Source organism: Odocoileus virginianus, chromosome 28 (assembly GCF_023699985.2).
Source record: "Odocoileus virginianus isolate 20LAN1187 ecotype Illinois chromosome 28, Ovbor_1.2, whole genome shotgun sequence".
In the NCBI taxonomy this organism is placed as follows: Eukaryota; Metazoa; Chordata; class Mammalia; order Artiodactyla; family Cervidae; genus Odocoileus; species Odocoileus virginianus.
Genome location: NC_069701.1, coordinates 44,079,858 through 44,103,478, shown reverse-complemented (window position 1 = coordinate 44,103,478; position 23,621 = coordinate 44,079,858). Strand labels below are relative to the sequence as shown.

Below are 23,621 nucleotides of genomic sequence, written 5' to 3'. Positions count from 1 at the left end.
GGAGGCCCCGCTCCTTGGACGTCTGTGCCCAGCTGTCTGTTTACTTTCTGTGTTTTCACGTGCGTGGCTCTGTGGCTGGGGCGCGGCTTGGCCCTGTGTGGTGCTAGGCCGCAGGAGCCCCGCGGCGGTTGGCAGGGGTGCTGCGTCGCAGCCTAAGGTGAACTGGCACCTGTCTGCTGTGGGTGTGGCTTCTGTCACACACCTCCTAGCTTTGCCACCAAAGGCCTGGGGTTGGCTTCTTTGCTCTCAAGGTCAGGGATCCCCAGGAAGAGAGTCCCTCGTCCACCCAGAAGCAGCAAGCAAGCCCTTCTGAGAGCAGCAGGGGAGGCGGGGGGCTGTGATACGCAGAAAGCTCCGCATCCAGCCAGGCCCCTCCTGAGTCCGGAGTGGCCCAGGCGTCACCTGGAAGGAGGGGGAGGAGGCAGCCTGGGCGTAGGGGCCCCCAGCCCTCTCCTCACACCCTCTTCCTGCACAGACCCCTGCAAGCGTGCAGGGAATGTGGGATACCACACTGGGCAGCTGACCAGCTTCCTTGACCTCACTGTGGGGTCGGGTGTCATCCAGGCCTGGTGGAGCTCCCCAGTCAGCGGGCAGAGACATGGCTTGGACCACATTTGAAAATGGGGAAGAATGGGCTTTGCTGTTTTCCACGATCTCAGATTTGGGTTGTAAAGATTCATGTGAGTCTGAACGTAGCGTGTCCATCCCTCTGCGGTCCACACGGAATGACCTAGGTCAGGGGCAGCAAGGGGGTGGGCGGGTGGACGCTGGGGCCTGGGGCTGCTGCCCCGCGCCACCTCGCTGAAGCACGGCTCTGGGCTGAAGCCTGCTGGGTCTCCAGGTTTGCAGAGAGAAGGGTAAGCAAGGCACCCGGTGTGTGCACCTCGCTTTCTCGAAACATCGAGGGCTGATGGGAGTGGCCCCGCGGTGGCGTCGAGGTGTCCGGTTGTTGGTCTGAGTTGTTTACAAGATGAGTTTAAGACGAGAGGCAGGTCCTCTGGCAGGCCTCTGAACGTGTGTGTGTCCCCTCAGGGTGTGGTAACTGCCGCCACCAGCCTCATCACCACCTTGGCGCAGAAGAACCCAGAAGAGTTCAAGACCTCTGTGTCTCTGGCCGTCTCCAGGTTAAGCAGAGTAAGTCTGCGGAGGGGAAGGGCGCTCACGGTGGGTTTGGTCTTTGTCACTTTATGTACCTGACGTGTGTCCTGTTCAGTAGGCACGACCTTTGGGCAGTCTGTGATTCGGCAGTGCATGTGGGTCTCGGTTAGTGACGGGTGGGCTTTTCTCTGACCCCGTGTCAGAAGTGTCCTGTTGGCGCAGCGAATGTGCAGGGCAGAGCCCCGCCCCCAGCGGCCGCTGCGTGCCTATGTGGTGCCCCCTGCTAACGAGGGCACGTAGCACCAGTCGCTCTGTGACTGGCTCACTCTGATCATCAGGGTCGTGAAGTCATGGAGTCGTTTCTGCTGCTGATGGTTGACGTGTGTTGCTGGGCAATGTGTTCACCTGTCTGTGCCTTGCCTTGCCCAGCGCTCAGCTGTCCCCTTGGGAGGCGCTGGGTCCTTGGCCGCCTCCCTGGCCCGCAGCCTCTTGGCCTTAGCCCTTCTGGGCACTTGGTCCTGTTGCTTTCTCACCTAGTCTGCATTTTCTTGATCACCCATGAGCTGGGGCAGCTTGGCGTGTTTACTGGCTTTTAAAAAAACTTTTTCTCAAGATAACGTCCTTTTATTTATTTTGGCCACACCGTGCAGTAAGTGGGATCTTAGTTCCCTGACCAGGGGTTGAACCTGTGTCCCCTGCTTTGGGACCATGGCATCCCAGCTGGACCACCAGGGAAATCCCTTTATTGGCATTTTGAATACCTTCTTTTGTGAAGAGCCTGTTCAGTTTTTCACCCATTTTTCCATGATGTCATCTCTTTTGTTGCTGTAAAAACCTCTTTATTTCTTTGGCAGTACCTCTTGGCATGGAGAAGGAAATGGCAACCCACTGCAGTATTCTTACCTGGGAAACCCCATGATCAGTGGAGCCTGGCGGGCTACAGTCCATTGGGTCCCAAGAGTCAGACATAGCAACTGAACCACCTTCTGGCATGTGGGATCTTAGTTCCCTGACCAGGGTTGAACCCACTCCCTCTGCAGTGGAAGTGTGGACTGCCACAGAAACCTCCTCTTTGTATTTTTAGATATGAACACTTTGTTGGTTAGATTGGGTTAAACCAAACAAAATTTCCAACATTTACCCATTATTGATCTACAAAAATGCCAGCAACTTTATGTGGTTCAGCCCACTCTGTTTAAAAATCTCGTCCTGCTCTGCACCTTGCCACCTCACACACTGGTGAAGTCTTCTGTGATCAGAAACCCCACGTTTTAATATAATCCGGTTTCCTGATCCCTTCCTCTGGGGTTAATGCCTCCGTGTCCCCAAACGTGTGGTCTGCCGCTCTTCTGAGGGCTCATTGTAGGTTGACAGTCCAGCTGAGCCGGCGTCACTGTGCGCTGAAGCTTTTTCTTGAGTCACGTCGTTGTCCCAGCACCGCTGTGAAGGCGCCTCCCTCCGCCCAGACCCTGTTTTTAAACTAAAGTAACCTGCCCTCATGCAGACGCCCGCTGCTGTGTCTGTGCATCTTGGCGCCAGCAACGTGACTTTGGGTTAATTTGATGTCCAGTGGCACCAGTGTCCCCCCGCCCCCAGAGTCCTACTGGGGCTACCTTTATCTGTAGGTCAGTTTCAGGAGAATTCACATCTTTGCAGTATTAAGGTTTTGAGTCTATGGCCATGGTATATCTCTCCATTTACTTAGTCTTTAGTTTCTGTCAAATATGTTTCATAAGTTTTCAAGTAGAGGTTCTTTTTTGTTTAATCTGTCTTTATATACTTTTATTTTAAAAACAGTCTTCTCAGTGATACCTTAAAAACGTTATCATAAACGTCTGTGCTGGTTTGCGCAGGTGGACTTTGAATGCTGCTCTTGATGTTGGCAACTTTGCCAAACTCACTTATCAGACCTGGCAGTTTGTATGTAGATTGCTTTGGGTCTTCTTTGTATTCCGTCACGTGTTCTGTGGACAATGACAGCTTTTTTCCTTTCCCAGTCCATATTCGTTTGTACTTTCTGCTTTACTGCTCCAATTCGGACCTTCCCTGCAGTGTTGAATGTGAAAGGTGATTGGTGTGTTTTTCTACATTGAAGGGAAGCCTTTGATGTTTTGCTGTTAAGTATGACATTGGCAGGTTTTGTCCATGTCCTTGTCCTTTGCCACATTAAGGAAATTCCATTTTATATCCTTCCTAACAATTTTATTATTAATTAGCTGATGAAGCCATGTGAACTTAGGGTTTTTTTTGTGGGGCAACTGCTAATTATGATTTCAATTTATTAAGTAATGAGGCTTCAGATTTTCTTTTATCAGTTTTGTTAAGTGGGCGTTTCTTAATCGTTTGCTAACTTATATAAATGTTCAGGTGTATTGGTAGAAAGTTACTCTGTTGGCCCTGCGCTGTGGTCTCCCTTCTTCATTTTGTTGTTGGATATTTGCCCTTTTGTTTTGCTTGATTTCTCTCATCAAGTATGTAAGAATTTCTTTTGACTTTGTTGGTCCTGTTTTGATTTTTGTACCTTATTACTCTCTGCTTGTATCTTTGTTTTCTTTTCTCTACTATCTTTGGGCTAATTTGCTAGTCTCTTCCAAACCCTTGAGATTAATTCTTCAATACTTTTGTTTTGTATTTGTTTCAACTATGTGCATTTAATGGTCTAAGTTTAACTCTGAGCCTGGTTTAGCTGCCTGAGGGGCATTGGAAAGGCAGCCTTGGGTGGCCGGCTGTGTCCCCGTGGTGGCGTGCTCTGGTGTGGTTGGTCCACTCCGTGTGTCTGCACCCCTGGCTGCCTCTGCTGGGCTCCCCACTGCTCTGCATGGCCTGGACTCACCCGTTTCAGGCGACCTGGTGTCACAGCCGAGCTTTGTGAGGGGAGCCGCAGTGAGCCCCAGCCATGGGGTGTGGGGAGGCGCAGGCTGTGGTTTGCGGGTGTGTGCTGTCTCCGCATGCGAGGGGGTGCGGGTGTGTCATCTGCCTAGACCCCGTGGTGTGAGTGGAGGCTGTGTGCTCTAGGCCTGCCTGAGGACGGTGGGGCGTGAGGCCAGGCTCTGGAGACCTGGGTCCTGAGTGCTGCCTGCCCGCAGGCCCGTGTCCCTCGGGGCGGGGTGTCCCTGTGCAGTGGCTCCTCTGGGCCTGGGGGGCTGTGCTCCTGTCCCTCAGACCTGCACAAGCCTGTCTGTTCTCAGCGCCGGCCAGCCCCCCATCTCCCTGTGCTCCCTCGCAGATCGTGACGTCGGCCTCCACAGACCTTCAGGATTACACCTACTACTTTGTCCCGGCCCCCTGGCTGTCCGTCAAGCTGCTGCGGCTCCTGCAGTGCTACCCGCCCCCAGGTAACAGCCGAGCGCGCAGCCTGGGGGAGGCCTTCTGCAGCCTTGAGTGTGAAGTCTCGTGTTGAGCGACCGAGCATGCATGCACACGCACCCTTGTTGACAAGCCACCTCTCGCTCTCCTGGCACCGGCACCGGCTCCCTGGGTCTCTCTGCTGCTCTCACAGCTCTGGGCTTTCCCGGAGCAGCTAGTCGAGGACACTCACTTCGTTACGACTGCGATGAGCTCTGCTTCTGTGTATTATGTACATGTAGATTATGTTCATGTATATTATGTACATGTCAGATCCCTGTGGATTTTTGAAACAGTCTTAAAATAATTCTTGAAACTGGTTGAAACTTCATATCCAAAATTGTTAAAAGTTTGTGTCAAAGATATTGTTATGTTTGTTTTATTCTAAAATATGGCAAGTAACTAGAATCACTGGTTTAACAATGCTCATGAGAATTCCTGTTCCACACTTCCCAATTGCCTTCTACAAAGATGGCTTGTAACCTTCTCACTTCAGTCTTCATTTGCTTTTGTACAGCGTACGTCTGTTAAATTCAAGTCACTTCGTGTCCTGAGTGTTTTTTATACTAAAGTGTGAGCTGCTTATCCTGAAGCAGAGCTGAGCAGGCGCGGGGCCCCATGAGGCCTCACCTCTCCCGCTGGTGGCCCTCCCCAGCAGCAGGGCAGTAGTTCTCTTGGTGGAACTGGCCGCTGCCTTCTTACTCCCAGACTGGGGCGACTCGGAGCCCCTGGGGGTGAATCGCACTGTTGCCTCCTCCTTTCAGCCCTGCCTCCGCCCCGGGCGGCTTCAGGGACCCTGCCATCCCCCTGCCCAGGTGCCTGGGGGCCCGCCTCCCCTGAGTGGTGGTTAAGCAGGTGCTTTAGATGCAGTATGATGGTTGTTTCTGGAGTTCTGATATTTTTATTACTTTCTTGGTCTGGTTTGACTAGAATTTAAAAATTTTCCTTGTTTTTTTGGTTGCTCTTCATGTATTTTCTCTGTTTCTTTTGGTAATAGCAGTTAGTGGGGAAAAAACCTTTCATTCCCCCCCACCCCCTGCCAAACTTTCATATTAGGTGTTTTGTCCATGTCTCTGAGGTTTTATTTTCCTCAACTTATATAATCTATATTTCAGCAAACACTTGTGTCTGTTACTTGTGTTAAAACGTTCACATAGTCACCCTGGCCATCAAATCCTCTTACTTAATCAGCCTCAGTGTTTGAGTCAGGATCCTCGCCTTCTGTCGTCAAGTGTGAGGCGAGGGTTACCTTACAGGGCTGGGGCAGGGCGAGCCACGGGGAGCTGGCCAATGGCTGTCTGTTTTGCCCAGAAGATCCTGCAGTACGTGGCCGCCTGACCGAGTGCCTGGAGGCGATTCTCAACAAAGCCCAGGAGCCGCCTAAGTCCAAGAAGGTGCAGCACTCCAACGCCAAGAACGCTGTGCTCTTCGAGGCCATCAGCCTGGTCATCCACCACGACAGGTGGGCCAGCCCGTGCTCTGCCTCAGCCCTCTGCACACAGCTGGGTGCTGTGGTCTCGCCTCCCCAGGGGGCTCCCCCTCTTCCTGGGCGACCCACCTGGCCGGCCGCTCCCAGGGCCACCCAGGAATGCGGCGTGAGTGTGTGTCCCGCGGGCTGCGTCGGTCGAGGTTATGTGTGGAAGACGCGTGTGAGGAAGGCATGTGGAAGCCATGTGGGGTGGGGTAGGGGTGCTTCCAGGTCCCAACAAGTGCACCCACCTGAGTGCCGTGCTTCCACAGGACTGGGCGCTGTTAAACAAGCTCCCCCACTGGGGAGTTTTCCAGTCTTGGCTATGTCTGAAGGGCACAGACGTCATGAGGACAGAGTGAAAAGCAATCAAAGACCCCCTCGCCCCCCCAGGGTGCATGGAGCTAGTGCTTGAACACTGGTGACCTCTGTGTACCATCTCCACCTGCGTTTACCTTCTCCAGTCGGGGCTTTCATCCTCCTGTCGACCAGGCAGGCTCTCTGGCTGAGCATGTCACCCTCTGGTCAAGGCATGATGAAAACTGGGGTCCCCTGGCCAGTTTGGTGTGGAGGCTCAAGTTCCTGGCTGCCCCTGGCTGTCTGGACCCCCGTGGATGCTCTGGGGGTCCTTGTATGGTACTAACCAAAGTGAGCGTCAGGCCTTGTGTCCTGGGAGGCCGTGGTGGCTATGACGGCGGCCCCGGCCGAGCGGGGGACCCCTGCCCACCTGCCTCTCCCGTCCGTGCAGTGAGCCGAACCTGCTGGTCCGAGCCTGTAACCAGCTGGGCCAGTTCCTGCAGCACCGGGAGACCAACCTGCGCTACCTGGCCCTGGAGAGCATGTGCACACTGGCCAGCTCCGAGTTCTCCCACGAGGCCGTGAAGACGCACATTGAGACGGTCATCAATGCCCTGAAGGCAAGCGCACTCTGTTCTGTGTCTTTCAGGCTGGGTGGGAGCTACTGGTGGTTCTGGGGTCCCGCATGCTCAGCTCAGGGCGGTCTGCTCAGATGCGTGGGTCCCTGGGTGGCTCTGCTCTCTGCCCCCCAGAGACTATGCCCACATAGGCCGCTCCCGCTGGGTCTGGCACCTGAGCAGACCTGTAATAAAAGTTGAGATCAGTGAAACTGTTCTTTTTGGTGGAAGGATAAGATAATTTGTCCATGTCTGCAAGAAAACTCCCTCTTTGCCAAAGAATATTTGCTTTCCCAGGGAATTCAAATTCCAGAGCAGGATATTCTGCTTTTATGAGGGTTTGTTCCTCAGGGTCTGACACAGCTGGTCATGCATGTTAGAAAACTGAAGGCAGCGCGTCCCTCGGGGCGCGGCGCGGCCGCGCCCCGCCGCGCGTCGGGACCGGGGTCCGGTGCGGAGAGCCCTTCGTCCCGGGACACAGGGCGCGGCCGGAAAGGCGGCTGCCCCCTCGCCCGTCACACACCGCACGTTCGTGGGGAACCTGGTGCTAAACCATTCGTAAACGACCTGCTTCTGGGTCGGGGTTTCGTACGTAGCAGAGCAGCTCCCTCGCTGCAATCTATTGAAAGTCAGCCCTCGACACAAGGGTTTGTAAAAAAAAAAAAAAGAAAACTGAAGGCAGGCAGGGAAGTTACAAACCACTGCCCGGGTCCTGCGCTAGAGCTGAGAATAGGTCTGACCCTGTTCCTTTGGGTTTACGTGTACTTAATAGACATTTTTGGTGTGAGTTTTGAATGTGAGGGCTTACAAAGGTTTGGAATTTGCTTTCTGGTGTTTTGAATTCCTCCTGGGTGGTTGTGGCATCTCTTCCAGGCACCGCCTGGATCAGAAAGACGCCCTTGTGCGCGGTGGCGGGCTCTCGGCAGCACCTCTCCTCCTTACGGTGCCGTGGAGCATCTGCGCCCTCATTTCTCAGGGTCTGGGGTGGGGCCGGGAGTCGGCACGGTGACAGGCTCCCAGGTGACACAGAAGGGGCCAGTCTGTGAGCACACAGTGGGTGGCCTTTGACCCCCTCTGCCCCCAGGGACAGAGCATGAGCTGGTCTGTCTGAGAGCAGGAGCCGGGGGACAGCGGCTGACGTGTGGGGTTCGGGCTCTGCAGGACGCTGGGCTTGGGTGATGAGGGGGGAGAGCTCCAAGGGGGCGCTGGGACAAGGGAGCCCCCCACCCCAGCCCAGTGCCCCTCATGCTGCTGCCCCGTGCTTACCCCCAGACGGAGCGGGATGTGAGCGTGCGGCAGCGGGCCGTGGACCTCCTCTATGCCATGTGCGACCGCAGCAACGCCCAGCAGATTGTGGCTGAGATGCTGAGCTACCTGGAGACGGCGGACTACTCCATCCGAGAAGAGATTGTGAGTCTTGCGGCCTCTGTCATCAGGGCCTCTGCGCTTGTATCTGAGCTGGAGTGTTTCTTCACAGGGTCTGCTACAGGCTGGATGAGCGTGCTGTGCTTCGTTCAGCTTTTTTATCAGTGTTTTCAGTAGAGCTCCAGTTTTTTGAAGTCACTCTGCGGAGGCCCTGATCCTAACTCTTCCCCCTCCCCTGCAGAGGCCTCAGATGCAGGGGGCTTAGGACGGAGGGAGAGGGTTAGGGGCATACAGGCACTTGGGCCAGCGTGGCGGTGAGGGGCCTCCAGTGTCCAGCTTTAGGGGCAGCTCTGGGCTTGAAGGACTTGAAGCCGAGGGCAGTGACAAGGCAGGTGTTCCAGGATGACCTCTGGGGTCGTTATGGAGGGTCGATGTGGAGGCCAGAGAAGGTACAGAGCAGGTGGACAGGGTGCTGGGGCGTGGTTGCGAGTTCAGCCCAGGGGCAAGGTTGGCGTGAGGGCTGCCGCCGCCAGAGGGCTGGGCTCTAGGTCCCCTGTGGATGCTGCCCAGGGCGGCTCCATGCAAGCGGAGGCTGTGCCTGGGGAGGCAAGGGGCCTGCTTCTTCCCACAGCCCGGAGCAGGCACCCCGGGCAGCAGAGAATAGGGAACAAGTGAGTAGGGCTGGTTGGAGCAGGAGCCAGTGACCTAACCGAGCACTTTTCCAGCGGGCCTTCCTACGCGTGGGCGTGGCTTCCTCGGTGTGGGCGAGACTGAGTGCAAGTGGGGTGGGCGGGTCCACTATGTGTCTTGCGGAATTCCTTCTCCCTTGTTCTGCTTCGCGTGTTCTTCTGCATCTATCCTGGAACGTTAAACTTCGGCTATTCCTTTGAGAAGCTAGGGGGTGCTCTGGCGCAGGTGCAGATCTTCCTGAGTCCCTTCCTCGGTGGCCGTGCCCTGCAGGTGCTGAAGGTGGCCATTCTGGCAGAGAAGTATGCCGTGGACTACACGTGGTACGTAGACACCATCCTGAACCTGATCCGCATTGCTGGTGACTATGTGAGTGAAGAGGTGTGGTATCGCGTCATACAGATCGTCATCAACCGGGACGATGTGCAGGGTTACGCCGCCAAGACCGTGTTTGAGGTGCGAAGGCCTCCCTGCTTCCCTGCCAGCTCTGGGCCCACGTCCGCCTCCACTGCTGTTTCTGTGCCATGTCTCCTTGATTTCCACATGGCTGCCCCGGGCGAGGTGCTCTTGGTCGGTCAGAGGCTGCCTGGGCAAGGTGCCCAGGGCAGGGGGCTCCGGCTGGCCTCCATGTGCCCCTGCCTCTGTCCAGGGTCTGAACTGTAATTTTTGGGAGCAGCTCTTGATGAAGGGGTGGGATCGACCATGGACCTGTTCCCGGGGCTTCCCTGCTACTGACCCCTCTGCTGACGTGGCCCGGAGGGGGCACAGGGTGGGCAGTGTGGTTGGAAAGGGGGTGGAGGGCTCAGGAGGCTCTGGGGACTGTGGCAGCGCGGGCTCCTGGGGAGGCCCCTGGGCCGCACTCCTGGCCCTTCACGCAGCTCCACCGCTTTCTCCGGAGGCCGAGCCTGCACCGCCTCCACCTGAGCGTGAGCTCTGGGGCGCTGGGTTCATGGGCTGCTCCTCCACAGGCTCTGCAGGCCCCGGCGTGCCACGAGAACCTGGTCAAAGTTGGCGGCTACATCCTTGGGGAGTTTGGGAACTTGATAGCAGGAGACCCGAGGTCCAGGTGAGTCACCCGGGGGCCAGAGCCCTGGGTCCAGGTGCTAGTCCTGTGCCCCAGCTCTCGCCTGACAGCCTGGTTGAGGCCAGCTGATATCGTGAAGTCCTGGGACAGCCCAGAGTGAGGGCACGTCCATTCAGGACAACGGTGCAGATCATGGGGATTCTGAGGGAAAGGAGGTGTGGCCGGGGGCCAACGCTCTTTCGGGGGAGCCTGTACTTGGCCTGTAGCTGGACACGTGCAGGTCCTGGCGAGGGTGGGGCTCCTCATTGCTCCCTGCTCAGTCATCCCTGGGGCTCAGGCAGGGCAGGCCCGGTGCAGCGTGAGACAGAGAGGTGACTCTGTGCCCCATGTGCCCCCTCCACCCCACAGCCCCCTGACCCAGTTCCACCTTCTGCACTCCAAGTTCCACCTGTGCAGCGTGCCCACCAGGGCGCTTCTCCTGTCCACCTACATCAAGTTCGTGAACCTCTTCCCGGAGGTGAAGGGCACCATCCAGGACGTGCTGCGCAGCGACAGCCAGCTGAGGAACGCTGATGTGGAGCTGCAGCAGCGCGCCGTCGAGTACCTGCGGCTCAGCACTGTTGCCAGCACCGACATCCTGGTGCGCCCCTGTCCCCGGGCCGCCCTGTCCCCCTGTCCCCCCCCATCCCCCCCGTCCCCAGGCCGCCCGGTCCCCGCAATCCCCACTGTCCCTCCCATCCCCCCATTCCCCCCTGTCCCCGGGCCGCCTGGTTCCCCCCCGTCCCCCCATTTCACCCTGTCCCCCCCATCCCCAGGCCACCCGGTCCCCGCCATCCCCCCTGTCCCCCCACCGTCCTCCTGTGTCCCCCCCCCCCCCCCCCGTCAGCCCCGTCCCCGCCGCCCCCGGGCCGCCCTGGGTGGGGGCTGGAGGTCGTGGGGCTTTGTGTTGTGCTGACCTGGGCTCCTTTCCCACCAGGCGACTGTCCTGGAGGAGATGCCCCCCTTTCCAGAGCGCGAGTCCTCCATCCTGGCCAAGCTCAAGAAGAAGAAGGGCCCGAGCACCGTGACCGACCTGGAGGAGGCCAAGCGGGAGAGGAGTGCCGATGTCAACGGGGGCCCCGAGCCCGCCCTGGCCAGCACTAGCGCCGTGGTGGGTCCCTCCCGAAGGCCCTGCCTGCCCGAGCTCCAGGGTGCCTGGTGCCGAGGTTCAAGACCCCGGATGGTGTCCTGGGTGGGCTGACCCAGACGCAGTGTCTGTCGTTAGACTGTCAGATGGTCATCTGGGGTCCACGGTCAGCTCCTATGTCTCCTCTTGGCTTTGGATTTGGAAAATGTGGTCATTCTTGCGTGACGGCTGCATGGGGGCCTCTCCTGCCTCCCTGGGCTGGTTTCCAGTGCCTCCACCTCCTGGGGTCTAGTAGTGAGCATGTTAGAGTGAGTGCCCTGTTCACACAAGTGCCCTGAGAACATGCCCTCTGATGTCTGTTGCGGACAATGCCATTTTGAGAGTTGTGTTTCCTCTCTGGTCCCCACTGGGGTGTGCTCCCGACCACCACGGGCTTTGTGGCTGCCACTTCGGGAGGCAGCCTGGAGAGCAGGCCCCACCCTGGATGCTGGTCCAGCGATGTGGCCAGCCACTCACACCTTCCGGCAGCCTCTGTGAGGATGCGCCCGAGGTAGAGGTGCCCCATGCCCATGTGTGGACAGCCTGGGACCCCGGTGGTTTGCTTGTGTATGGCTCCAGGATGCTTGTTTGTGAGCCCTGGCGCTCTACGTAGGGGGGCACTTACCTGACCCCAAGCCTGCCTTGAAGCCTGTGCTCATGCCTGGCTCTCGGCTTAGGGGCCCATCACAGTTAGGACTTTGCACCTGAGCCCTGATGCCGGCTCTGCAGAGGCACCCATGGTGGTGCTGGGGACGTGAGTTCTTGTTTGTCCCCAGGGCTCAGGTGGTCTGCTGGGGGTGGGAGAGGTGAGGCAGGAGGGCAGGGCAGGGCCGGGGTCTATCCTGAGTGGGGTTCTCGTCCTAGGGCTTCTGCCTCCAAACTCAGAGGGGAGGCCATGCCTTGAAGTGGCGCTGAGATGTCTAGGTTGCCTTTCACTTCCTTGTAGCATCAGCCAGAACCCCTTTGACTTAGGGTTGCACATCCCACCTGGAGGTGGTTTTCTTTGGGACTGTCCTGGGGGCTTGGCTCCTGTGGCCCCAGGATCCTTGTCTGTGCATCTGTGGGGGTGTCTGCAGGCTGCCTGTCCCCTGGGCTTTGGGCTGGCAGGGGAGCCCAGAGCTGCCCTCCACCCCATGGTCTGCAGCACTTTGAGCAGGTATAGCGCATACAGACTGTGCACCAGGCCAGCTCCCTGGGGAGGGTCTCCTTGCGTCCTGAGAAGAGGGCTGGGTGGTGTAGAGGAGTGGCTCCAGTGTTGCCAGGCGGAGGCCCTGCGAGGGTCTGGGACGGGAGCTGGCGTTCTGCGGGATCTCCCCACGGACCTGCCTAGCTTTTGTGTGTTCACATTTGACTTAGTGGTACAAAAGGGTTTTTCTACTTTAGAAAGCATTTGAACTTCTTCAGGAACCAGTGATAGATGTCTTGCAGCAGGTGGTGGGGTCCACAGGGGCTCAAGGCCCCCGGGAGCAGCCCCTGAACTGGTGGGCAGCCTCCCAGAAACCATAGTCACCTGGCTGGTGGACGGGGTTGCCTGTGACTTGTCCCACAGATTCCCCAGCCGCACCGAAGCTTCTGCTGATCCTTCCCCACTGGCCCTCTGGGCCCTCCCTTCTCCTGGGGATTCCAGCCTGGCCTTTTCTGCGCCTGGCGCCACCCTGCCTTGCCAGCTCGCTTCCTGCCGTGGCTGGACCTTAGTGCACTGCCTCCCGTGAGTTCTCAGGCCTCCCAGACCCACAGCCTCTCTGCACACATGTGTTCTGTGATGCTTCCTTGTCTTCATGTGGAATCCATACATGAGATCATCTGCCTCCACATGTAGTTGTCTAAGAAATGCAGTGCAGTGCTCTAAATATTAAAGGGAGATGAGTAGTGACTTGTGCTGAGGTCGTGGTTTCATCCAGGATGTCACCCAGAGCTGGACATCCTGGGGTGTGAAGTCAAGTGGGCTTCAGGAAGCATTTCTGTGAACAAAGCTAGTGGAGGTCATGGAGTTCCAGCTGAGCTGCTTTGAATCCTGAAAGATGATGCTGTTAAAGCGCTGCACTCAGTATGCCAGCAAGTTTGGAAAATTCAGCAGTGGCCATAGGACTGGAAAAGGTGAGTTTTTATTCCAGTCCCTAAGAAGCTCTGTGCCAAAGAAAGTTCAGACTGCCTCACAATTGTCATTTCAGTCCTCATTTCACATGCTAGCAAGGTAGTGTTCAAATTTCTTCAAGGTTGGCTTCAGCAGTATGTGAACCAAGCACTTCAAGATGTAGAAACTGGATTTAGAAATGGCAGAGGAACCAGAGATCAAATTGCCAACATTTGATCATTGAGAAAGTAAGGGAATTCCAGAAAAACATCTACTGCTGCATCACTGACTGCACTAAGCCTTTGTGTGGATCACAACAGACTATGGAAAATTCCTTAAGGAGATGGGAGTACCAGACGACCTTACCTGTCTTCTGAGAAACCTGTGTACAGGTCAAGAAGCAGTAGTTAGAACTGGACATGGAACAACGAACTGGTTCCAAATTGGGAAAGGCTGTATATTGTCACCTTTCGTATTTTAACTTCTATGCAGAGTACATCATGTGAAATGCTGAGCTGGTTGAATTACAAACTAGAATCAAGATTGCTTGGAGAAATATCAACAACCTCAGATAAGCAGATGATACCACTCTAATGGCAGAAAGTGAAGAGGAACTAAAGAGCCTCTTGATGAGAGTTAAAGAGGGGAGTGGGAAATGCTGGCTTAAAGCTCAACATTCAAAAACTAAGATGATGGTGTTTGGTCCCATCCTGTGTGCATGCTGAGTTGCTTCAGTTGTGTCCAACTTTCCGTGACCCTTTGGGCTCTCGCCCGTCAAGCTCCTCTGTTGATGGGATTCTCTGGTCCCATCACTTCTTGGCAAGTAGAAGGGGGAAAAGTGGAAGCACTGACAGATTTTATTTTCTTGGGCTCTCAAATGACTGCAGCCATGAAATTAAGACAGTTGTTCCTTGGAAGAAAAGCTGTGACAAACCTAGATAGTATATTAAAAAACAGAGACATGAGTTTGCCAAGAAAGTTCTGTAGAGTCAAGGTTATGGTTTTTCCAGTAGTCATATACAGATGTGAGAGTTGGACTGTAAAGAAAGCAGGCTGAGCTTCAAAGAATTGATGCTTTTAAACTGTGATGCTGGAGAAGACTCTTGAGAGTCCCTTGGACTGCAAGGAGATCAAATCAGTCCATCCTAAAGGAAATCAACCCTGGGTGTTCATTGGAAGGACTGATGCTGACATGAAAACTCCAATACTTTGGCCACCTGATGCGAAGAACTGACTCACTGGAAAAGATCCTGAAGCTGGGAAAGATTGAAGGCAGGAAGAGAAGGGGACAACAGAGAATGAGATGGTTGGATGACATCACCAACTCAACGGACATGAGTTTGAGTAAACTCGGGGAGTTGGTGATGGACAGGGAGGCCTGGTGTGCTGCAGTCCGTGCGGTCTTACAGAGTCAGACGCGACTTAGTGACTGAACAGCTACCATGTGTGAGTCCCTAGCATAGCCTAGGGCAGACGGGCTGTGGCCTCGGTTGGGTGCGTCCACGTGCTGAATAGAGGAAGAGTGGCTCTTGGAAAGGTGAGCTCTGCAGAACCAGCACAGTGCTCACGGCAGGGACGCAGTGACTCCAGGAGGGACTCAGGGGTTGTAAGTGGACACTGGCCTGCAGGAGGGTCCAGATGAGTTCTCACAGGCTGGGTTCTTGCTTCAACATGATCCTCAGGATCATAAGTCGGGCTTCTGGAACTTGTGTGCCCACACGTGGGCAGTGCCATCTCTGTGCGGGGAGACATGTGTCTGTGACGAGCTGCGCACTGCATCTCCTGTGGTTTGAGAGGGGCGTTGGAAGGACTTGGTTCTTTGTCTTTTGCCTCGAATCAAAACTTAAAAAGACAAAACAACAAAGCAGTTAAAAAAAAATCTATTCTGGAGAACTTTTATCTACTTTTTCTCTGTAACACAGTAGGACTTAGAGATGATTGAGGGTGCCTGCTAACAAGGTGCTTGCTTAGTCATTTCACCTCCTGAGACTTTTTTAGGTGCTTGACAGTAATGTGCACAGCCGTGTTTCTGAAACCAGACATTTCTTTTTGGCGCTGTGGGCAGTGAGGGTGCAGGCACTTGGGTTGTCTGAAGTTGTGCCCAGCAGCTTCTGCACTGACCCGCTCTTCCCCTGTTTTCCAGTCCACACCGTCTCCGTCGGCAGACCTCCTGGGTCTGGGGGCCGCACCCCCAGTCCCCGCAGGCCCCCCACCCTCTTCCGGTGGGCTGCTCGTGGATGTCTTCTCAGACTCACCCTCTGCGGTTGCGCCCCTGGCTCCCGGCTCCGAGGACAACTTCGCCAGGTAGTCTGCCTCCTATCCCGAGGGTGGGGCCCCCCCTCTCCTGAGTGTGTCCCAGGCAGGCGGCAGCCAGCGTCCATCCCTGCAGCCCCTCACGCTGAGGGGCCTGTGCCCTGGACTCGCTGTCTCCAGTTAATGAGGAAACTGGGCTCCAGGTGGGCGAGGGAGCGGGCTGCCCTGGGCTCTTGCTGCAGCTCACCCCCTCCCCTGCACTGTGCCCCGGTCCTCCATTCATGCCCGTGGCTGCCCTCCCGGGGCCCAGCTGGTGTTTGAGAAGCACTCTTCAGTTGGAGTCGCTGCTTTGTCCTGTGGGATGTGTGCCGGTGTGCCGCCTCTGTCCACTCCCACCCCCCCCACCCCCCGTCACCTGTGTGACCAGTGTCCAGCGTTGGCCTCCCCGCTGGGGGCTGGCAGAGTGCTGCATGCGGTTGCCTTTGCTGTGTTCCCTGAGGCCTCCTCAATCCCTGCCTTCGCTGCTTGGTGGGTCTTGTTCTTTTCGGCTTGCTCTTTGTGCCTCTGTCTCTTGAATCTTACGTCTGGATGAGAGGTGGGCACCCCCCCCCCCCCACCCCAAGAGCAGAGCGGCTGTCCAGTTTCAGTCCTGGGCCGTGGCGGTGTCTGTGGTCTGCAGCCTCCGTCCTCTGCCCGCCTCACACACTGACCTGCTTCCTGTGCTGCGGGAGTGACTGGGACGGGCAGCTGTGCAGGGCTGCTCCTTGTCTGGCTCTGGCTGAAAACAGACTCTTTTTTTTTGTTTTTTTTAGATTGAGATGTTAAGTTGATTTGCAGCAGCATGTTGGTGATTCCAGAAAACTGTGGCTGTGTTTCCCTGTGTGCAGGGTGTGTGCTTGTAGCTTTTCTGTGCGGTGCCCAGCAGTCTGCCCCTCTCCATCCCCTCCCGTCTTCCCTCTCCCCTTCTCTCTCCCCACTGGTGACCACTGCTTTGTTCTCTGAGTCTGCTTCTGCTTTGCTATATTTGTGTCATTCTTCGATTCCACATGTGAATGGTGACACAGTCTTTGTCTTTTTCTGATTCATTTCATAATGCCCTCCGGCCCATCCATGTTGTTACACGTGACAGAATTTCGTTCTTTTCTGTGGCTGAGCAGTAGTCTGTCACGTGTGTGTGTGTGTGTCCACGCACCCACTGATGGACACTTGGGTGGTTTTTGTATCTTGGCTGCTGTAAACAGTGCTGCAGTGAACATGGGGGTACATGTATCTTTTTGAATTTGTGTTTTTGTTCTTTTTGGATATATACCCCAGAGTGGAGTTGCTGGGTCATGTGGTTGCCCTGGGTGGGAAAGATCCCCTGGAGAAGGGAATGGCTACCCATTCCGGTATTCTTGCCTGGAGAAGCCCATGGACAGAGGAGCCTGCCGGGCTACAGTCCATGGGTTCGCAAGGAGTCGGACACGACTGAGCGGCTGACCTTCCCCTTTCATGGCCACTCCAGCTTTAGTTTTCTGTGGGCCCTGGGTGCCGCTGCCGCGCGTCTGCAGCAGCTCACGCCCCAGCAGCAGTGCTCCCAGACACTTGTCTCTGGTGTCGGTGCTGACGGCTGTTCTGACCTGTGCGAGGCGCCACTTGTTGTTCTGGTCCCCCTCTCCCTGATGGCTAGTGACGCTGACCATCTTTTCACCTGCCTGTGGCCATCTGTGTGTCTTCTTTGAAGAAATGTCTGTTCAGGTTTTCTGCCCATTTTTTAATTGGGTGGTTTGGTTTCTTTGAATTGAGCTGCATGAGCTGTTTGTGTGTTTGGAGGGTTACCCTTGTGTTGGTTCTATTGTTTGCAGATATTCTCTCCCATTCAGTGGGTTTTGTTGATGGTTTCTTTTGCCCTGTGAAAGCTTTAAATTAGATCCCATTTATTTTTGCATTTGTTTCCTTTGCCTTAGGAGCGATCCAGGTAAATATTTCCTGTGATTTATGTGAAAGAGTATTCTGCCTATGTTCTCTTCTAGGAGTTTAATGGTTTCAGGTCTCACATTTAGGTCTTTAATCCATTTTGAGTTTATTCTTCTGTGTGGTGTGAGAAGGTGTTCTGGTTTCATTGTTTTCCATGGAGCTGTCCAGCTTTTCCAGCAACAGGGGCCGGGGGAGCAGGGGAGGGGCCGGGCGGGCTGGGTGGGTGAGGGTGTGTGAGGCCCGCAGACGCCCGTGAGAGGTCTGTGCCCGATGTCAGGTGCCCGAGCCTGTGGGCCGACCTGATGTGTGTGCTGGGGTGCCTGTGTTCTGCCTGTGTCAGTGGGAAGCCATGCGCAGGTGAGCAGCACGTTCACGGAAAGCAGATGACTGACCCAGCCCCTGTGGTCGCCGCTCTCGGCTCACCTCCTGTCTCCAGGGGGCTGCTTTCAGCGGTGTTCGTTGGAATGTTTTCTGCTTTTCCCTTTCCTTGTGTCCCAGAGAGGCTTTCCAGCCTTTGTGTCCCTTAAAGCCCTTCTCACAGCCGACCTTGGCATTTTCAGCGGGTGACCGAGTGACTCACGTGCTCTCCCTTGTCCCCAGGTTTGTCTGTAAAAACAATGGTGTGTTGTTTGAAAACCAGCTGCTTCAGATTGGACTGAAGTCTGAGTTTCGGCAGAATTTAGGTATGTGTTTTACTTCCTTAATGAAAACTTCTCTCATAAGGGTCTAGTTTCCAGAATATATGAAGGACTCCAAATCAAAAACAGGGACAGAACCCAGGTGAAGAAATGGGCAAAAGTCTTGAATAGACATTTCTTTGAGGAAGACACTCAGGTGTCCAGAAGCGCTTGACAAGGTGCCCAGCATCGTTGACAACCTGGGGAGTTCAGTGAGGCCACACTGAGGCGCGTTCACACCTGCAGCAGCTGCTGTGAGCGCGGAGCCAGCGCCAGAGGGCAGGAGGGGCCGGAGCCTGGTGTGCCGTTGGTGTTCGTGTCAGGGGGGCAGCTGCTGTGGAGACAGTGGAGCTTTCTTACACGGTTACAAGTAGGACCACCATGTTCGTGACCTAGCCATTCCACTTCTGGGTGTTGACCCAAAAGATGTGAAAGGAAAGCAGGGCTAGAACAGACACTTGCACGCCCAAGTTCGCAGCGGCATTATGCAGTTGCCAAAAGGTGGAGAACCTCAGTGCCCGCCCCTGATGAGTGGCTGTAAACACACCAGCAGCTGGACGCTGCTCAGCCTTCAAGGGGAAGGAGACCCTGACAGGCTGCAGCGTGGATGGCCCTTGAGGACGTGATGCTCAGAGAAGTAGTCCAGTCACAGGACGGATGCTGTCTGACTGCCCCACAGGAGGTCCCTGGAGGGGTCTCACCCACAGGCATGGGAAGTGGATGGGGGCCAGGGGCTGGGGCTGTGGGGGAGGGGAGTGAGGGTCCAGTGCGGATGGAGTGTCTGTTTGGAAAGGGGAACAGATTCTCGGGATGACGGTGGGGAAGGTAACACAGCCTGGTGAATGTCTCAGTGTCCCGAGCTGTGCGCCTGGAATTGGTTGAGACGGTAAATTGCAGGGTATATGTATTTTACCACACTTTTTATAAAAGCTGTTTTTGCTTTCCCATATCACCCCAAATTACATGCACCGACGGTTGGGACTGCCCCTCCTGGTGCCCTTGGGGCGACCTGTCCTGGAAGCAGCAGGGAGTGAGCAGGGCAGAGGCAGTGTATCTGCTGGAGGGGAGTGAGCGGGGAGTGAGCAGGCCGGAGGCGGTGTGTCTACGAGTGGGGAGTGAGCAGGGCGGAGGCGGTGTGTCTGCCCCGCAGGGTCGCAGGGACCCCGACCCGTCTCACTGAAGCGGGTGGAGGTGTTCTCCTTCGTGTTGGGCTTAGGCGTTAACTCTGGGTTATCGTGGGGTCACCCAGGTGCTCGGTGTTTTTTACACTGGCAGGAGCCATGCACACCTGCGTGTGCTTTCTAGGAGATGTGAGGTCACGTTCCATCCTGGATTCCAAGGGTGCAGACATTCACGGAGGCCTGTGTGACATTGTCTGCTCTGATGGCACAGGGCTCCCCATGCTGCGGCCGAGGGCTCGGGGTGCTGTCGGGTGGCGGGGGGGCTCTGTTCTCCCCCTGCACCTCAGGGGCTGCGATGTGCCCTGTGAACAAGCTGCTCTGCTTCCTTCCAGGTCGGATGTTCATATTTTATGGTAACAAGACCTCCACACAGTTCCTGAATTTTACTCCGACACTTATCTGTTCGGACGACCTCCAGGCCAATATCCTTGGTCCTGTTGCCCCTCGGGCCACAGGCAGGGTGGGTGGGAGGATTGACTCAGGGGACTCTCCTGGGGCTGGTCCTGCAGCTTCAGGGTCTGACTGCTGTCAGGCTGTGCATCCATAACCCTGAGAACTGCCTGCAGGCGCACTTCAGCGTCCCATCCCTTGAGGAGTCCCCAGGCAGAGCAAGGGCTGGGGCATCAGGACCAGCTGCACCTGCTGACAGCCCTGGCAGACAGCAGGACTGGACGTGAGTGCCTCCAATCTGTCAGCCTCGCCATCCAGGGGTCTGTCCTGGGAGGATGGACTCCCAGATAGTGAGGGGCGGGCGGTCCAACTTGACCACCAAGGACGCCACCTTCTTTGGAGAAGCTGTGTGAAGCAGGAACCTCCTCTCCTCAGATCAGACCTATTTTTCAGTGAATTCAGTTGTTCAGTTGTGTTTGACTCTCGCAACCCCATGGACTGAGCACGCCAGGCTTCCCTGTCCCCACCAACTCCCAGAGCTCGTTCAAACTCATGTCCATTGAGTAGGTGATGCCATCCAACCATCTCATCTTCTGTTGTGCCCTTCTCCTCCTAAGATCTATTTTTATTTTAAGGTAAACACCTTTTAAATATAGACTGTTGACACTCAGTGTTTGTGGCTAGCCATGAAAGACAGCGTACAGATTTTGTCCTCGGGCAGGATGTGTGCTCTGTCCTGCCGAGCCCCTCCTGGTGCCCCTCTGGCTGCGGGGCTTGGCTGTATTCCCCTCATTCTCTTGGCTTCCTTGACTCCCGCACATCTGAGCCTGCAGACCAAGCCTGTGGACCCAACCGTGGATGGGGGCGCACAGGTGCAGCAGGCGGTCAACATCGAGTGCGTGTCCGACTTCACGGAGGCGCCAGTTCTCAACATCCAGTTCAGGTGGGTGTCAGGCCAGGACAGTACGTGGCTGTAGCTGTCACTGCCGTGACGTGGGGCCTGCTGCTCGGAGGTCGGCTGCGGGAAGGAGTGCCTGCCAGGTCCTCACCGGGGCATGTGCTCCGCGTATCACACTCCCCACACACAGACTGACTGTTTCTGTGGCATGTTTGTGTTGCTGCTTTGCTCGTTTCTGCTGTTTTTCAGTGACCGGTAGAGTGAGTGACCAGGCTGCCCTGTTGGGTATTCTGTAAGGTTAAATTTTGGAAAAGCACGCTCTGAAACATGAACTACATAGAGACCTGAAGACAGTGTAACATGTAAAATCTGGGGAAATAGATGTGCAGAATTTTGTTTCATTCTGTAGGCACTCTTTTCTTTAGTCATTTTATGGAAAGAGGAACGACCCACACAATTTATGCTGACTTGGAATGTAGGGCATCGACTGCTGGGGATGGGGGAGGTGGCAGCTGTCCCCAGTCGTCGTGACCAACCTGGCAGCGTCGGCTGAGGGTGTGTTTCCCAGCGTCCTTGGCCCTCGATGACTGTGTGCTAGAGATGGATGGTCTTGCTGGGGCCTCGGGCCGCCCTTCTGCCTTCTGCACGCGGCCCCTCTGTGCCCCAGGGGTCTCGCACTCAGGACCTGGTCCTGACTGAGTCTCAGGTTTTCTGCGCATTCGTGGACTCCTCCCAGTGGACCTCTGTGTTGCTCACAGGTACGGGGGAACCTTTCAGAACGTGTCTGTGAAGCTGCCTATCACACTCAACAAGTTTTTTCAGCCCACGGAAATGGCTTCTCAGGATTTCTTCCAGCGCTGGAAGCAGCTGAGCAAGTGAGTGGCAGCTTGTCCGTAGGTGGAGAGGTGGGCAGGGGCCGGGCTGCAGACAGCTGACGGGGCGGTGGTCTCTCTCCTCAGCCCCCAGCAGGAGGTGCAGAGCATCTTCAAGGCCAAGCACCCGATGGACACAGAGGTCACCAAGGCCAAGGTACTGGTCTTGCGATGGACATTCCCAGGGTCGGGACATAGCCTGGCCCTCTGAGGAGATTGGTGTGTTCCCCTCTTGGAGGACTCTCCCCTCTGCCGGCACTGGTGCCATGGCCTCCTGTTTCTCCCCTTTCTTCACAGATTATCGGCTTTGGCTCTGCGCTCCTAGAGGACGTCGACCCTAACCCTGCGAACTTCGTGGGTGCTGGCATCATACACACCAGGACGGCCCAGATCGGGTGTCTGCTGCGTCTGGAGCCCAACCTGCAAGCCCAGGTGCAGCCCTGTGATGTCGCTGAACATGCTTGAGTGGTGGTTACTGCAGTGGAGTTTATACACAGGGAGACAGGCAGGTCCCAGGGGTGGGCATTCGGTGCGCTACAAGGAAGTGTACACCTGCGTAACCACCACCACCCGCTGGTGCACGTGGCATTTCCATCGCCCCACAAGGTTCCTGGGCACCCTTGTCAGCCCTGGCCTCCCCAGGAGGCAGCGCTCTGCGGCCCGGCGTGGGCCCCCCAACTTCGGCAGGCGCCTGTTGCTGCTGTGTCCGTGGGCGGCCCTGGTGGAATATGGTGGCTCTCCCTGTGGGGAGGTGCACAGTTATCTCGTCCAGCGTGCCTGTCCATGGATGTGGGGCTGCTGCAAACATCGGGCATCCTTTGTGTGCATGTGACTTCATTTCTTGCGGGTGACACCCGGGTGGGCTGGCAGACTCACGGGGTCCAGGCACCGTCAGCGTTGCTGCCCTGCCAGCAGTGCGGTCCTGATGCCCCGCAGCTGTGCTTGAAGGCTCCAGTTGGTCCCTAAGCATGAGTGCTTGTTACTGTCAAGCTTTTATTTTAGCTGAAAGCGCCTTTGATGCTTGAGTCTGTCACACTGGCCGCCTTCAGGGAAGGGCTGAGCAGGGACTTTGGGGGCTGCTGGGCAGGGCCTGGCCCTAAGGTGGTCTGCTGCCCAGAGCGCCCCCGTCCCACCACTACCTGCTGTGTCCGCTCTTCCAGATGTACCGGCTGACGCTGCGGACAAGCAGGGAGACCGTCTCTCAGAGGTTGTGTGAATTGCTGTCGGAACAGTTTTAAATCGGCAAGGGCGGAGGGTCAGGCTCCCGTCTGTGCATCTCCTCGTCTCCACCTCTGTCTTCGTTGCTGAGCTGCAGGTCCGTGCCCTGCCCGGTGTCGCAGCCCCACTTCTTGGCCTCGTCCCTCCTGGGGATGGATGGGGAGCCTGTGTGCCCTTGAGGAGGAGGCTTAGCCTGGACCCAGCCAGCCTGCCGAGTCAGGAGGAAGGGCGTGGCTCCCGGGATCAACTCTCACAGAAATCAAGACAGTTCTGTGGTTAAGTCTACACATTAAAGGGAAATTAGAAGTTCAAGTGAAAATGGAAATTTTTTTTGAAATTCTCTCAAGATGCTGTGTTCTCTTACTGGTAGTTCATCTCTGACACCCTCAGAGGAGAGGCGGTGTTCTGTCAGCAGGACTAGATCTCGGCTGCTTGGATGGGAGACGGGGAGGCTGCCACGGCTGTGGGTGTATTTGCTAGGGGCCTGGGGGCCTGTGGCGGCTGAGTTCTGCATCTCCAAGTTAGACAGGCTTGTGTTCTCAGTTACTGTCAGGGAAAACTTGTCCTGCCTAGATTGAGTTCAGCTTCCTTCCCCAGCACTGTGTTGTTAAAGGGAGGCTGGTAAGGCCCTCCGACTGAATCCTGGCGTGCCCAGGGTGAGGAGGGTCCCTGCTGGCCCTGGAGGGTGTCTTCCTGTCCTCACGCGTCTTTGAATTCATTTGAGTCATGGTTACCACAGCGGCCCAGGGCTGGGTCTCGGTTGTGATTGCAGGGTGTGGCATGGCCTCCAGAGAGGATTCTGGAAGGTGAGCTGTCTCTTCCCTGTGCAGTGGCCTTAACCTGTTGGGGTCACGACTGCAGGCTGAGGTGCCGTGGACCTTGGCCTGAGGGTGGGAGGAGGGAGGCCTGCGTGTGGCTGGGGAGTGGGCAGCTGAGCGGGGCTGTGGTGGCAACGGCCCCCACGCGCGTGGCTCTCAGCGCCGCACCCACACCCTGAGATGCTGAGGTGGGGCCTGTGTCATTCCCTGGTTTCCAG

General features: G+C 56.2%; 1 protein-coding gene and 1 long non-coding RNA gene across 2 annotated transcripts in view; one reads left to right on the top strand and one right to left on the bottom strand.

The window, feature by feature from the left end:
* AP2A2 (adaptor related protein complex 2 subunit alpha 2) overlaps positions 1-22,904 on the top strand; it is a 63,546-nt gene extending 40,642 nt beyond the window's left edge. Inside the window, exons 6-22 of the mRNA XM_070457920.1 lie at positions 1,033-1,134; positions 4,325-4,433; positions 5,755-5,905; positions 6,660-6,828; positions 8,098-8,235; positions 9,151-9,333; positions 9,846-9,943; positions 10,310-10,541; positions 10,878-11,051; positions 15,284-15,444; positions 17,950-18,032; positions 19,540-19,631; positions 20,419-20,540; positions 21,254-21,370; positions 21,455-21,524; positions 21,665-21,799; positions 22,528-22,904. Of these exons, the coding sequence (XP_070314021.1) occupies positions 1,033-1,134; positions 4,325-4,433; positions 5,755-5,905; positions 6,660-6,828; positions 8,098-8,235; positions 9,151-9,333; positions 9,846-9,943; positions 10,310-10,541; positions 10,878-11,051; positions 15,284-15,444; positions 17,950-18,032; positions 19,540-19,631; positions 20,419-20,540; positions 21,254-21,370; positions 21,455-21,524; positions 21,665-21,799; positions 22,528-22,605 (2,214 nt within the window). The 3' untranslated portion in view covers positions 22,606-22,904. The remainder of the gene's footprint in view (positions 1-1,032; positions 1,135-4,324; positions 4,434-5,754; positions 5,906-6,659; positions 6,829-8,097; positions 8,236-9,150; positions 9,334-9,845; positions 9,944-10,309; positions 10,542-10,877; positions 11,052-15,283; positions 15,445-17,949; positions 18,033-19,539; positions 19,632-20,418; positions 20,541-21,253; positions 21,371-21,454; positions 21,525-21,664; positions 21,800-22,527) is intronic.
* LOC139031916 (uncharacterized) lies at positions 5,825-7,888 on the bottom strand. Its single transcript, XR_011484457.1, has 2 exons — positions 7,634-7,888; positions 5,825-7,010 (listed from the first exon to the last, which is right to left on the bottom strand). It is a non-coding gene; the product is annotated as an uncharacterized lncRNA (long non-coding RNA).
* Positions 22,905-23,621: the final 717 nt, after the last annotated feature.